Source organism: Silurus aristotelis, assembly GCF_946808225.1.
Source record: "Silurus aristotelis genome assembly, chromosome: 13".
Taxonomy (NCBI): domain Eukaryota; kingdom Metazoa; phylum Chordata; class Actinopteri; order Siluriformes; family Siluridae; genus Silurus; species Silurus aristotelis.
In genome coordinates this window covers 24,433,750-24,449,386 of record NC_139586.1, presented here as the reverse complement: position 1 = coordinate 24,449,386, position 15,637 = coordinate 24,433,750, and the positions used below count along the sequence as shown (strand labels likewise).

Genomic DNA, 15,637 nt, shown 5'->3' with positions numbered 1-15,637 from the left:
AGTATCCCAATAAATTACTGTACCACTCACTATACCAGTATCCCGATAAATTACTGTACCAGTACCACTCACTATACCAGTATCCCGATAAATTACTGTACCAGTACCACTCATTACACCAGTATCCCGATAAATTACTGTACCAGTACCACTCACTACACCAGTATCCCGATAAATTACTGTACCAGTACCACTCACTATACCAGTATCCCGATAAATTACTGTACCAGTACCACTCACTATACCAGTATCCCGATAAATTACTGTACCAGTACCACTCACTACACCAGTATCCCAATAAATTACTGTACCAGTACCACTCACTACACCAGTATCCCAATAAATTACTGTACCAGTACCACTCACTACACCAGTATCCCAATAAATTACTGTACCAGTACCACTCACTACACCAGTATCCCAATAAATTACTGTACCAGTACCACTCACTATACCAGTATCCCAATAAATTACTGTACCAGTACCACTCACTACACCAGTATCCCAATAAATTACTGTACCAGTACCACTCACTATACCAGTATCCCAATAAATTACTGTACCAGTACCACTCACTACACCAGTATCCCAATAAATTACTGTACCACTCACTATACCAGTATCCCGATAAATTACTGTACCACTCACTATACCAGTATCCCAACAAGTTACTGTACCACTCACTATACCAGTATCCCAACAAATTACTGTACCAGTACCACTCACTATACCAGTATCCCAATAAATTACTGTACCAGTACCACTCACTATACCAGTATCCCGATAAATTACTGTACCAGTACCACTCACTATACCAGTATCCCAATAAATTACTGTACCAGTACCACTCACTATACCAGTATCCCAATAAATTACTGTACCACTCACTATACCAGTATCCCAATAAATTACTGTACCAGTACCACTCACTATACCAGTATCCCAATAAATTACTGTACCACTCACTATACCAGTATCCCAATAAATTACTGTACCAGTACCACTCACTATACCAGTATCCCAATAAATTACTGTACCAGTACCACTCACTATACCAGTATCCCAATAAATTACTGTACCACTCACTATACCAGTATCCCAATAAATTACTGTACCAGTACCACTCACTATACCAGTATCCCAATAAATTACTGTACCACTCACTATACCAGTATCCCAATAAATTACTGTACCAGTACCACTCACTATACCAGTATCCCAATAAATTACTGTACCACTCACTATACCAGTATCCCAACAAATTACTGTACCACTCACTATACCAGTATCCCAATAAATTACTGTACCAGTACCACTCACTATACCAGTATCCCAATAAATTACTGTACCAGTACCACTCACTATACCAGTATCCCAATAAATTACTGTACCAGTACCACTCACTATACCAGTATCCCAATAAATTACTGTACCACTCACTATACCAGTATCCCAATAAATTACTGTACCAGTACCACTCACTATACCAGTATCCCAATAAATTACTGTACCACTCACTATACCAGTATCCCAATAAATTACTGTACCAGTACCACTCACTATACCAGTATCCCAATAAATTACTGTACCAGTACCACTCACTATACCAGTATCCCAATAAATTACTGTACCACTCACTATACCAGTATCCCAATAAATTACTGTACCAGTACCACTCACTATACCAGTATCCCAATAAATTACTGTACCACTCACTATACCAGTATCCCAATAAATTACTGTACCAGTACCACTCACTATACCAGTATCCCAATAAATTACTGTACCACTCACTATACCAGTATCCCAACAAATTACTGTACCACTCACTATACCAGTATCCCAATAAATTACTGTACCAGTACCACTCACTATACCAGTATCCCAATAAATTACTGTACCAGTACCACTCACTATACCAGTATCCCAATAAATTACTGTACCAGTACCACTCACTATACCAGTATCCCAATAAATTACTGTACCACTCACTATACCAGTATCCCAATAAATTACTGTACCACTCACTATACCAGTATCCCAACAAGTTACTGTACCACTCACTATACCAGTATCCCAATAAATTACTGTACCACTCACTATACCAGTATCCCAACAAATTACTGTACCACTCACTATACCAGTATCCCACTCACTGTGATGGTAATAATATGACTATATTAAAGGCACAGTCACTACACTAATATTATTAGTGGAATAAGATTATCACTGTTATTAACATTGCTGTAGCAGCAGATTTATTATTGGAGCATCAACATGATCATTTGTTTGATTTTCTGTAAAGTTTTATTGTAAACAATTTGTTTTTGGTTTAGTTTTGTTGTTGTTTTTGTAATAAACAGTGTTTTTGACTTGTTTTGGAGGGGAACTATAGATTCAGCCTCAGTTTAGAAGAAGAGCCGAATTGATCGATAGCTCAAAGGTTGCTTTGAGTAAACGCTCGGTGCCGCAGTGCTCTGTGGGACACTGACCCGTTCCCCTGGGATACATTTGACACTTTACTGCTTAGAAACGCTGCAGGAAGATCTGCTCTCTTCAAAAGGACTGTAGAGTGTAACAGGTAAGGAGAAACTCACCCATAAACTTTACTCACGCAGAATCATTCAGAGTGTGAAGGACAAAATATCTCTCACTTTTATCCTAAATGCCCTGTTACTACTTTAAAATCTGCAGTCAGGGAAATGTTTTCTGTTCTGTTTTCAGGAACTGCTCTGGTCAGGTAAAAACCATGATTTTATAGGTGCCACGGCTCTGTTTTAATAATAATGCATAATTTTCCCCAAGGCAAGACTTCGAACTCTCAAAGAGGGTCCAGATTCCTTTAGAAAAATATCCTTGGATTCGGTTATCAATTTACGCAGATAATTGGATTTTTTTTCCCCGACCCGGAGGACTTTTGAACATGGAATGACACAACAATGTCAGTCAATGTTTGTGAAGTTCCTCAGAATTTGCCAACAGAAGCAGGCAGAACGCTGGCTAACACCCAGGAGGAGTTTAATGGAGATCCTGGGTTCTGGTTGCCACAGTTCCTCGTTAAGGAGTAACGCTGTAAAGATGAAGCAATTGTTTATGACGTAGTCCTGTGTGTAGCTCTGCTGTGTCTCAATGCCGTGTTGTGTTATGCAGCTCCGTGGTCTTAGAGGAACGCTACTGTTTCATTTCACTGTGTAATCTAGCAACTGGTTCTAAAGACTAGTTGGCCTGGTTAGCACGTAAAAAACAAGTACAGTATAGTGACACTCTTAAGCCTGTTAGAAAGCCGGGGTCAAAGTGCAGGGTGAACCTTGATATTATCACCACTGGAACAGAAATAGTTAAAGGCTTGACCTTCTGATCAGTAAAACAAGCTTGAACCACTGCGTCATCACTGCCCACAGAGTGGCCTTCAGGTTTAAAGCAAGCGTTCGTCTGGTTTTAGAACCTGAACCCAAGCAAAGTAGTGACAAACCAGACCTGGAGCCAAATAACCAGAGGCTGAATCGACTTATACGATTCTAATGAACACGTCCTAACTCAAATAAGCGCTTTTTATAACTCAAAACACATTCAGCTTTCTCTCAGATGGGCTTCAACAGGTGGGTTCACTCGCGTCAATTAAATAACTGGTAGCTTAGTGATTAAGGCAATTGGACTTACGTCAGGAGTTCAAATCCGAGCCACATCAAGCTGCCACTCCTGGGCCCCTGAGCAAGGCCCTTAACCCCATCGCTGCTCAGTTGGATGAATGAGGTAAATGTAAGTCACTCTGGATAAAGGCATCTGCCAAACGCCATAAATGTAAATAAACAGGAAATCAATGTTTCTAATAGGAAATTCCTTTAGCATCATTCCTGCTCATTTATGCATTTATCCAATGTAGCCAATCATCCAATTCCAGCTCAGGAGCCTCAGTTAATGTTAACATAATTTATCAAAAAGTGTTTGGAAAAGGGATGGAGCTCTGCACAGGTGCTGTGGCTCGAGATGTGGAGCTCATTAAATCACAAGTGCACATAATATTAAAATAAAAATGATAAAGAAATAAAACTGATACTTGTGAGCATGGCTGTAAAAAAATAAATCTGCAGAGTGAAACCTCTTGTTGATAAGATCCCAGGTCAAAGAGATCGTATTGGTCTGAGCCGAGGGACAGCACACAGTAACTCATATAATCGCTCTTTACCATTGTGGTGAGCAGAAAATAGCTCAACATGCAAACAAAAACAAAACAAAAAATGCATTTGGTATGTAGATGCAGAAATCCAAAAGAAACCTGGTTAGATGCAGAACTGATCTGTGCAAAAGTGTTGAAATGAAATCTTGGTTGGTTTTTTTGACGGCTTTAATCACATTTAACACAGTATTGGAAACCAAATGTAGTGGCTTTTTATTGTCAGGTACTTAGATAGGATTAGATTAGATTAGATTAGATTAGATTAGGTTTAAACTTTGTCATTTATTTATTGTACAGGGGCAATGAAATGCAATTAGCATCTAACCAGACATGCAAATAGCAATGTTTATAAATGAATATAATCAATTTAATAAATTCATTATATGAATGGATCAGTGGTTAAAGCTGTGGTTGAGGCTCAGTGGTTAAGGCTCTACTGCAGTGGATCAGGGCCACATGTTGCATTTAATCGCCCATCACTGTAATGATTGAGTTCCTCTCAGGTCCGGTTTCTTCCTCATACCATTTCAGGGAGTTTTTCTTTGCCACAGTCACCACTGGCTCACACATTAGGACTTACATTCTTTTAGAACCGTGTTTTCTCTGTAAAACCGATTTGAGACATTAGGTGCGTTTACATGGAGCATTGACATGAGGTAAACACCTCAGTCGGAATAAAAATGCCCGAAACCGATTGAAATTGTAATCGGTTTGAGAGGGGTGGGATAAAGCTTTCTATACACCGAACAAAATACAGATTCTGCCATGTAAACAATGAAACCAGTTTCTTCGTGTCGACGTCATCACATCAAGAGGAGAATTGGATTTTTCACGGTCTTTTCTTCTGGGGCTATAAATCCTTCTACCCACACAAACGTGTGAATGACCTGCGACTCATGCGAAAGTTAAGTTTCCATTCCAGGTCACTAAACTCCAGCAATACAACCCGCTCCCACCAGGCCTCACTACAGACCTTTATCCACCCGCTTCTGCTTCCCGCAGGAGGAAGGGGTGATGAGATGCTCCATATAGATGCACCGCCACCAAAATAAACTCCTGCACCCGTCTCTTCCTCAGACCTTCCAGATGTTTTCATACAACACCTTGCATAAAATTAGCTCGGATGAGTTAGGGTTAGGACAGGACAGGACGATTAAAAGCGTGGGCACGTGTAAACATGATATCGGATTAGATAACGTCTCGTGTAAACAGCCGACCGAATCTTTTAATCGGAATGACGAATAAAAAAAAAGTGCACGTGAACGTGACTAACGTGCACCGTTAAAAGCTATCCGCAAATAAAAATGAATCGGATTGCAATAATGAAGCAGGAACGTTTATTTATTCATTTTGCAAATTCATTATTTCTAAATATTATGAAATGATAAGAGAAACCATGACAAATTGGAATTTAATATCAGTTTTAATATAAGTTTGGTAAAATGCAACATTCACTTTTGGCCCCTGGCCCTCAATTCTATTAGATTTTGTTGCCCATCATAGGTATAAGTTTGGGCAACTCTGATGTAGACACCCCAAGTTTGGAAGACAAATAGACTTGTTCCCTCACAGAGCTTGAATTTGTGTCCCAAAAATTGTCAATTAATAAATCAGGGTGCAGCAATTAATCAATTAATAAATCAGGGTGCAGAAATTAAATTAATAAATCAGGGTTCAGTAGCATCATTATGCAGAATTATAAATGCATCATGTACAGTAGTTTCATCTTACATTATTGTAGTATTGGAGTATTTATCTTCAGGGACACCTTGGGTTCACCACTGCTAGCAGAATCTACTATCAGCTTAGTCTTTGTGTCTACAGTACGACTTTAATAAAGTTATTTCATGTAATTTAAATGTAATTCTTGCTTATTCATTCTCAAAAAAAAAAATCTTCACCACCTTCCCACATCATCATCTTTCTCCCTAGATGAGAATGAAGTGGGTGGTGTGTGTCGGAGTTTTCTGGATCCTCTCCATCTCCACAGCTCATGCAGCCAAAGACATATGTAGCCTGAAACCCAAAGATCTGCCCCTAGAGCCGGTGTGTATATACCGCAACCCGAACGTCCCAGACAACGAAGAAGCACCGACCGAGATCCCAGAGAAGATACCAGGGGCCACCAACCCTCGAGTGTGGGAGCTGTCTAAAGCCAATGGGCGCTTCGCCATTTCACTCTTTAAGCAGCTGACCAAAAACAAGTCTGTGGAGGCGAACATCTTCATGTCCCCGCTCAGCATCTCAACAGCCTTCGCCATGACGAAACTGGGGGCTTGCAACAGGACGCTGGAGCAGATCATGAAGGTAAGGCAGCGAGATCAACTACTTTTTCATTCAGATCAAACTGATTATTCTGGAAACTTATTAGGAAACTGCACGCCATTTTTACCTTGAAAATGACAAGGGGTAGTTTAACTTTCACGATCATTTCTAGCACCCTCTTCTGGCTGTGAGAAAAAATACAATCACAATGAAAACACTAGCAACTCCTGTGTATCATCCAGGGCCAGTTCTAGACATATGGAAGCCTTATAGGCAAAATTTATATTGGTGGCCGCCCCTGACCTCATCCCTCAACATTCAGAATAAATAAACACCAAAAAAAGCACATATTAAAAAAAAAAAATTATTTATACAAAACATATCAGTACTTTCATATATATTTTATTAAATGTGCATATTAATTACATTTGAACTAAAGTAAAAAAAGAAAAAGAAAATATGAAAAGTCATTTGGAGCAGCTCCACTACTTATTATTATTATTCCTTGGCCATGGCCACCTCGCTGTTATTGCCGTTTTTATTTACAAACTTTTTCTTTAGTATTTAGAAAGTCAGCTCCTGATGCAGTGTCACTGTACAGTCCATCAGCTCGGATTCAAAGCGTATGCAAATAATAAGCCTTTGTCTATTTTAATAATGCATTATAATCAAAAATACATGATGACGGCTCACACTGTTTAGCTTCTCGCTTACCCTGAGGGATGCCTTAGTTTCAGCACCATCAGGTCAGGATGCAGAAATGTTGGGATTTGTTCATCACTGTACACAGTCTCCTTCATGCATTCACAGGTTGGGGACCCTATAGAAACAAGGTCAGGGATTACCTTTCCTTGAAACTATAACGCAGGAGAATGTGTGGTTACATCGTCACAGGACCAAAGATGTCCATGCAAAAGTTCGTAAAATAAAAAAATAAAAAAAATCAATATGTACAGGACATGATTTATAATCCTCGTATTTACGTCCATAAATACCTGTTATGCCTTAAACCGAAGTTTTTATTCCTAAAAGCCTACAACTGGCGGTAAGAACTGTTTCTCCGTCTAATTATGTCAAAAATAACAATACAAAATATTCATAAACAGAAAAGAGAAGCATCACATGCCAAACTATAAAACAATAATAACAGCTTTACCTTAGTGTTTCCAAAACCAATATGTAAATGTGTATAATAAATATACAAAAAAATTTAAATATTAAATTGCCTCTTACAGATCCACATTTAAACAGCGATATTAACTGGTACCAATTCAGGTGAGTGACAGTTCATTTAATACAGGGGGGTCAAACTCAATTGCACAGGGAGCCAAAACTCAAAGCACACTTTAGATCATGGGCCGAACAGTATAAACATTTATTAAACACACTAAAACAATGTTTTTTGAACATAAATATGAATAAAAAAGGCAGGAATATTATTCCAGAATAAATCAACTTAAACTTTAAATAACTTGAAATATTTTACTCTCCATAAAAATCTCTCCAGTCAAACACCAGACGTCTCACAGCTTCATCATGCAGCTCTTCAGAAGCTCTCCCTCAGTAAATTGTGCTGATGTGCCTCTGATTTCTCCTCTGCTTTCACACCAGCTTCACTTTGTGATTGTTCTCTGGTGAAAAACATCTGCTGAAATATCCGATTCTTCTTTAACTCTTTTCCTTTCTGGATCTTCTGCTCTGCATTCAGGTTTTTCAGCTTCACCTGATGTTTTGTCTCGTAGTGCCGTTTTAGATTCAACTCCTTAATTACAGCCACAATCGCTCCACAAATACTACAACATATACTCAAAATCAACTTTTCTCTTCATTAATAACATTAATAACAATAATAAAAGATCTATATAAAATCATCTTGCGGGCCGGATATAATTGTCCGTCGGGCCAGATGTGGCCCGCGGGCCTTGAGTTTGACACCTCTGATTCATATCAAATGGATACAGAGACTCGTCTTATGCTGCACCATTTTGATTGGTGAACTTGTGTATAGGTTTGTTACAGTTATGAAGGTCCCGCCTCCAAGTCCGAGGCCCGTTGCCTGCTCTGCCTGTAGCATCTCGAGCTCTGGTATCATTAGAGTTTGGGTTTGTGCGTTTTCTTTATGGAAAAGGAAATGGATCTCCTTGTAAATTCACTGGGATTAGATTAGATTAGATTAGACTGCACAAGTTACGGTACAAGGCAACAAAATGCAGGTTTAGCATTTAACCAGACGTGTGTTGGTAGCAGTATAAATATTTACATATGTACAGTTTAATGAATATGAAGAAATAATGATAAATGAATGAATATTATGATAGAATAATCTCAATATAATAAGGAGCACATGGAAAAGGGGGATTGTGCACATTAATAGTGCAATGTTGGGAAATTCTAATTTGTGATTGGTCAGAATCAGGGGCAAATCTAATGCGTGATCAAGAATGAAAGGGAAAGTTTATAGGACTGTGGTGAGACCTGCGATGTTGTATGAATTAGAAACAGTGGCATTGAGTAAAAGACAGGAGGTGGAGCTGGAGGTAGCAGCGCTGAAGATGTTGAGGTTTTTCGTTGGGAGTGACGACGATGGACAGGATTTGAAATGTGTTTATTAGAGGGACAGCGCATGTAGGACGTTTTGGAGACAAGGTGAGGGAGGCGAGATTGAGATGGTTTGGACATGTGCAGAGGAGGGACATGGGGTACATCGGTAGGTAGAATGCTGAGGATGGAGCCACCAGGAAGGAGGAAAAGAGGAAGACCAAGGAGGAGGTTTATGGATGTGGTGAAGGAAGACATGCAGGTAGTTGGTGTGAAAGAGGCAGATGTAGAGGACAGGGGGGGTATGGAGACGGATGATCCGCTGTGGCGCCCCCTAATGGGAGAATTTGAAAGCAGAAAAAGAAGTACCAGCCCATTCTTAGGGCTTGTCTGGTAGATGCTTTAGGCAAACACTTGTTCATTTGGAGACATTTATTTAACATTTCTAAAAAGGGAGTCTTCAGTGTCAGGACTCTGTAATGAGGCAATGCTTCACCTTTACGTGATTAATAAAGAGAGACAGGAAATAATGGCAGGCTGATAAGGGAGCGATATAGTGATCTATCGCTTTGCGTTGGTTGCTCACAACTCTGTGTTAACTCCTGGTATTTCACATCATTTTATTCCTTACATAATAGAAAGTAAAAGATTGTTTTTATGAAAAAAGCATCTCCACCCCTCGATGGCAGGTGTTCGAGTTCGACATGATCAAAGAGAAGACCTCAGAACAGGTTCACTTCTTCTTCGCCAAGCTGAACTGCCGCCTCTATCGTAAAACCCACAACTCAGTGGAACTGGTTTCGGCCAATCGTCTGTTCGGAGAGAAGTCGTTCGAGTTCAATGAGAACTACCAGAACATCAGTGAGATGGTCTACGGGGCCAAGCTGCTGCCGCTCAACTTCAAGGTGTTTCATCTTTTTACAAAACATCACCGACCAAACAACAACAAGAACCGTCTCGTTTTAATGAGTTCCTTTATTTCGCAGCAGAAACCTGAACTTTCACGGCAGAGGATAAACGAGTGGATTTCGGAGAAGACAAACCACAGGATTAATGACACTTTGCCTGAAGGCTCTGTGAATGGAGATACCATTCTAGTGCTGGTCAATACCATCTACTTTAAGGTAGGTGGAGATGTCTATGTTCCCCTCAAAGTTTCTCAAAATGTTTCGTTCTTGTTTTCTAACAATCTTTTGCAAGAGGAAAGATTTTTCATAGAATCTTTAGGAGGAACAAATGGATGAAGTCTGTAGGGTTTGGTCTCAATAAGACCTGAAGGTAACCCCTTGTTTTCTACCATTTTAATTATCCAGGCAGAACACAGCACCATGAAGTAGTTAAAATGAAGCTTTTACTTTGAGTTTTTTTTATGAATTGATGAAGGAAATCCAGTTTATCAGGTCTATATGGTTTTTTTTTGGTGTCTTGGTTGTGGTACAAATTGAGTTGTAACTTTTTGAAGCTGCATAAAAAATGATTGGGGGACCACAGAGACGTCTAGATTCAAATGGACCAGGTGCTTTAAATGCATATTATGAGCCACACGTCAAACCTACAACCGCATACAAAGTCTTTAAGAACTGAAGAAACACTAAATAACTCCATTACTTCGTAACTACCACAATAACTAGCATCTCACCACAATCCACATGATCACACTTCTGCGTTTTAACACCGTTGCGGAGATCCGGCGTGAATAGCAGAAGATGCTCGACAGCCTTCGATAACAAGTCTTCCAGTGCACATTCCTGAAGTAGCAGGAACGCTCGGAGCGCTGTATTGGCGACTGTTTGAAGGTGATGGTTTGGAAACTTAGATAAATAAAGTGCTTTCTTGTAAACAGAGCAAAGTCTGTTTAGTCTGTTTCAAAGTCAACTTGCTCCTATAATTCCCTCCACTCTTCTCTGAAGATGTTCAACTAGATGTTGGAGTGTGCTTATGGATGATGTTCATCAGCCACAAAGGTGTTCTGAAAGGCAGGTACTGATGTGGGTGAGGTGAGGAGGCCTGGAGTGCAGTCAGCATTCCAATTCCCAATCCCAAAGGTGTTCAGTTGGGATGAGATCAGAGCTTTATAGCAGGCCACTCAAGATCTTCCTCTCCAAAACATGGAAACCATTTAAAAAGTCAAAGTGAATGCAGAATTTTATTATACCGCATCTAAAGACGTCCTGTACAATTAAGTGCCTCCAGATTTGTGGTAACAGTTTGGAAAAGAACCACATATAGCAGGAAAGATCAGGTGTCCCAATACTTTTGGCAATACAGTGTATATCGTATATCATGGACCAGATGTTCAAGATTTAGAGGGCGGGATTTTTATAGTGTGATGGCCACTGGCAGAAATGATCTCCTGTGGCGCTCGGCTGTGCATCGTAGTTGTATGTGTATGTCACCAGTGTTTTATGTAGTGGGTGGTATTTTGGACAGCATTCTCTTTTTAGACACTGTCATTAAAGAGTCCAGCTTCTCCCAAACAACTTCGCTGGCCTTGTCTGTTGTGTCTGTGTGTGCCACTCTCAAACTGCTTCCCCAGCATGTTGATGCAGATGCTCCTCAAAACATGTAGGCATCGCTTTCTTCAACAGTTTAATACACACCTGTGATATGATCCTCGCTACGGCATTTGAAACACAACCACAGGACATGAAAATCTTGCCCAAACGTTCTCTTTTACTTTTCTTGCTAAAGCGTTTGACGTTGTCAATTATCCAGGGCCAATGGAAAAACAAGTTTGACAGACTTAATAGCATGGAGTCCAAATTCCATGTCAGCAAGACACACAGCTGCCCGGTGCAGATGATGTACCAGGAGAACTCGTATAACTTTGGAAAATTCCCAGAGGACAACGTGAAAGTGCTCGAGATGTTCTACAATGGAGAAGGCATTTCGATGATTATTGTTTTACCGGACGACGACGCAGAGCTGACTGAGGTACTCTGATTCAGTTCTTCTTTCTTTCCAAAGACAAAATGTTGTGACTTTTTGATTGCAAGCAGTCGAATGCGTTTTTGCATCATGTTCTATTCCGGCTTCCATAAAGGTGGAGGAAAACCTATCCCTAAAGAAACTCAGTGGCTGGTTGAATGTCATGAAAAGTAAATCAGTGGCGGTGCACTTCCCACGTTTCCGCATAGAGGACAACTTCAGCCTCAAGGAGAAGCTTGAGGCTATGGGCCTCCAGGATATCTTTAGTTCACAGCATGCCAGTCTACCAGGTAAAGTCTCAGTTTCACAAGTCATGCATAAACCTTACTGTGTGATCCATACTGAGAACATAGTTCACTCTGGAATCTGTTTTTCAGGCCTGGTAGCGAGCAATGAGGATGACCTTTATGTCACTGATGCCTTCCACAAAGCTTTCCTTGAAGTAAGTTCCTCCTTCACACCAATTATGGAAGTTTACACAGGTAATGCGCAATCACTGGGTCTCATTTCTCAAGCTGCATAATGAATTGGCAGTCCTGGAAAAACATAGGACAGCCTCTTACAATTCTGGTATATTTATTATTATATATAATATAATTATATATCAGGAACTAAAGAACAGAAATGTGGTCCTCACCCACTTCTACAGACATTTAGCACAACCTTCTTATTTTCACCCTGACTGACAAATCTAACTGCATTTTTTGATGCACTGAAGCAGTGGTCCCCAACTCTGTTTTGCACCACAGACTGGTTTAATGTCAGACAATATTTTCACGGACCGGCCTTTAAGGTGTGGGGGATAAAAACAACAAAATAAAATGATACGACCGCAACTATAAAAACTAAATAATTTAATTATTTTCTAAATATAAAATTAAACGTGAATCCACTGTTTTGTTGTTTGTTCATTTTGCTAGCTTGGGGGTTTAGCGCTAATGTATAATGTGTTAGCAGCCGGAGCAGCCTAAGACATGTGACCGAGGCATTGTGACATGCATCAAGAGTCATAGACAGATGTGGTGGAGAGAATCCGGTAACTTTCTAAAATTAAACATCGTTCAGAATCAGATAATAAATAAAACGGAAATAATTAGGTTATGTATTCTTTCTGTGCGGCCCGGTGCCGGTCCACAGCCCGGGGGTTGGGGACCACTGCTCTAAAGCACTAAGGTGCATTAAATCATGCCAAGAAGAAATGACATCAGCTATGACATCAAAGAAATAACCGTTGAGGTTTATTGGTCTATGAAGGGTTATAAGGCCATTTCCAAACAATTTGAAATTCACAATTCTACAGTGAGACAGAATAAAAATTAGAGACAAAATCAGATAAAGCAACAGGACATTAATCCTAAACACTATCTAATCCTAAATAAGGGGGAAAAAAAATCGAAACTCCTACAGATTCTTTGATTCTAATTTGTTGTTTTTAAATATAGTTTACATTTTATTTAATTATTTGGTGATCTTAGTTTTCCCCAAACAGTTCCTGGAAAATATACATATACATATATTATATATATATATATATATATATATATATATATATATATATATATATATATATATATATATATATATATATATATATATTAAAAAAGCCATTTCGAAATCTGTTGTGTTTTTGAAGTAATTGACTGTTATGAAGTGAACTAAAGTTATAATTTTTTTGTATATAGAAGTTATCTAATCCCACATAACTGTCATTTAGAGCCTGATAACAGCATAAGTGAAGGAAGGGTGTACTTTTTCCCCCTCATGACTACATTTACATTTATGGCATATGGCAGACACGACTTACATTTATCTATTCATACACTTGAGCAGCTATGGGAATTAAGGGCTTTGCACAGGGGCACAGAAATGGCTGCTTGGTGTGGCTGAGATTTGAAATCATGACCTTGAGTTTTAAAGTCCAACCTCTTTGGAATCCAGAAATGTGGTCTTCCATCCAAATCAAGATATTTTGAGAAACACTCAATACAAGGCGGCTGGCTAACATGAAGCTTGATCGAATAGCTTCAAAGCTAATTGACTTAAAGCTAAAGTAATAGCACCCTATAAATGTCAAAAAACGCCTCAGTGAAATTTTCGCAACCAAAGAGGCTCTTCTAAATGTGACCACCATGTTGTTGTTTTCAGCTCTCTGGGAGCTTTGTGTTTTATTGGAGTTTTGTGACCAAACGCACACTTACAGACGGTAGAAATTTATTAGCATATGTGAGCAGTCAGAATAGGGTTGGCCAAAGAAGTTTTACAAATGATTGGTAAAGTAACGAAGTTAATTTAAAAAATATCGCTGGTGGGTACAAACCAAAATACCATCTGCAGGAGAGGGATCAAGTCCTGCATCCTGAACACGAAACATTTATACTTTGCTGGAATTATCAAAAAAAAAACAACCCCCTGCCCTCGACACAACCATTTACACTAGCTTGCCTGTTGCAAATTATTGCATCATACCATCACCTTTATGTCAACCTACTACACTATTACTATTGCACTACTGCACTATAACGGTTCAAGACAACAGGTTGCATGAACATTTTTGCATTTAAGCACCGAACACTGCACATCAATTTTACATTTCAAAAGCTGCGAAGCAAATGGTATATTGTAAGAATATATATTTTTTTCTAAACCAATTTATCAGACGCAATACTAAATCTGATTTTTTTTTTTTTGAGTCACTTTAAAAAAAATGGGTATCAAACTATATTTGTTTGTCATTGGAGTCAAGCTTTCTTTAGTACCATTAGCTTTTATCTTGTACTTTTAAAACGGAATTATAGACCGAAAGACGTGGGAACCACCACGGAGTATTTCATCTGTTCATTTCAACCCACATTATTCACCGAACAGTAGACCTTAATGATAAATCTGTAATGAATAGATATTCGGTGACAGATGAGAATGGGTTCCTTTTGGAATTCGGTTTCTCTCAAGGTTTCTTCCTTATACCACTTCAGGGAAATTTTTCATTCCGCAGTCACCACTGGCTCGCTCATTATGGACAAACTTACACTCCTAAGGAGAAAACTTATAGGCACTAAACCTATACAGTCTTTTACACGACATAAAACCACTAAAGCTGCATTTCATTGTCTATGCACTTGTTTTTAACCAAACCGTACCTATCCTCACACCTCTGGTCATGCCTAGCAGCAAAAACCACAAGGCAGCAAAATCTCATTTCCTGCTGAAGGTTTTGTCAACTGTCAAAACTCTACATACTCGAACCCTAAAATTACTTAGTCTGGAACGAATGCCATCAATCTAATATACCTTTGTTATTACAATATGTTAAATGTCTAAATGTCCCAAGCAGAAGCCCTACATAACATTCAAGCAGCAAAAGATCATTATAAAACCATATAAAATAATAATATTTGACTTTCCTCCAGGTCAATGAGGAGGGCAGCGAGGCGGCAGCAGCTACTGGTATCGTGTTCCACGGCCGCTCCATCAACCTGAACCGCGAGGTGTTCGTTGCCGACCGGCCTTTCCTGCTCTTCATCCGAGAAACCACCATCAACACTCTGATCTTCACCGGCCGTGTTGCAGATCCCTGCTCGAGCAGCTAAGGAGATCCGGATTCACTCATTACTTATGATGAGTGAGGAGTTGATTATGATGAAGGTCTCGATGGAGGTCTTAATATTGTCATGAGGTGTTATGATGGTGTGGCATTTCATTATTCATTACAAATAAAACCAATATCACAAA

At 39.3% G+C, this 15,637-nt stretch overlaps 2 protein-coding genes across 2 annotated transcripts in view; one reads left to right on the top strand and one right to left on the bottom strand.

The window, feature by feature from the left end:
- The window catches only part of LOC310736198 (uncharacterized protein), a gene marked incomplete at its 5' end in the record, with an annotated part of 6,876 nt that extends 1,671 nt beyond the window's left edge, over positions 1-5,205 (bottom strand). Inside the window, 2 exons of the mRNA XM_083559570.1 lie at positions 19-1,007; positions 5,144-5,205. Of these exons, the coding sequence (XP_083415696.1) occupies positions 19-1,007; positions 5,144-5,205 (1,051 nt within the window). The remainder of the gene's footprint in view (positions 1-18; positions 1,008-5,143) is intronic.
- serpinc1 (serpin peptidase inhibitor, clade C (antithrombin), member 1) lies at positions 2,426-15,637 on the top strand. Its single transcript, XM_083559279.1, has 8 exons — positions 2,426-2,581; positions 6,110-6,484; positions 9,670-9,885; positions 9,967-10,104; positions 11,696-11,914; positions 12,024-12,198; positions 12,286-12,350; positions 15,316-15,637. Exons 2-8 carry the CDS (start codon positions 6,110-6,112, stop codon positions 15,493-15,495), a joined length of 1,368 nt encoding a protein of 455 aa, XP_083415405.1. The 5' UTR covers positions 2,426-2,581; the 3' UTR covers positions 15,496-15,637.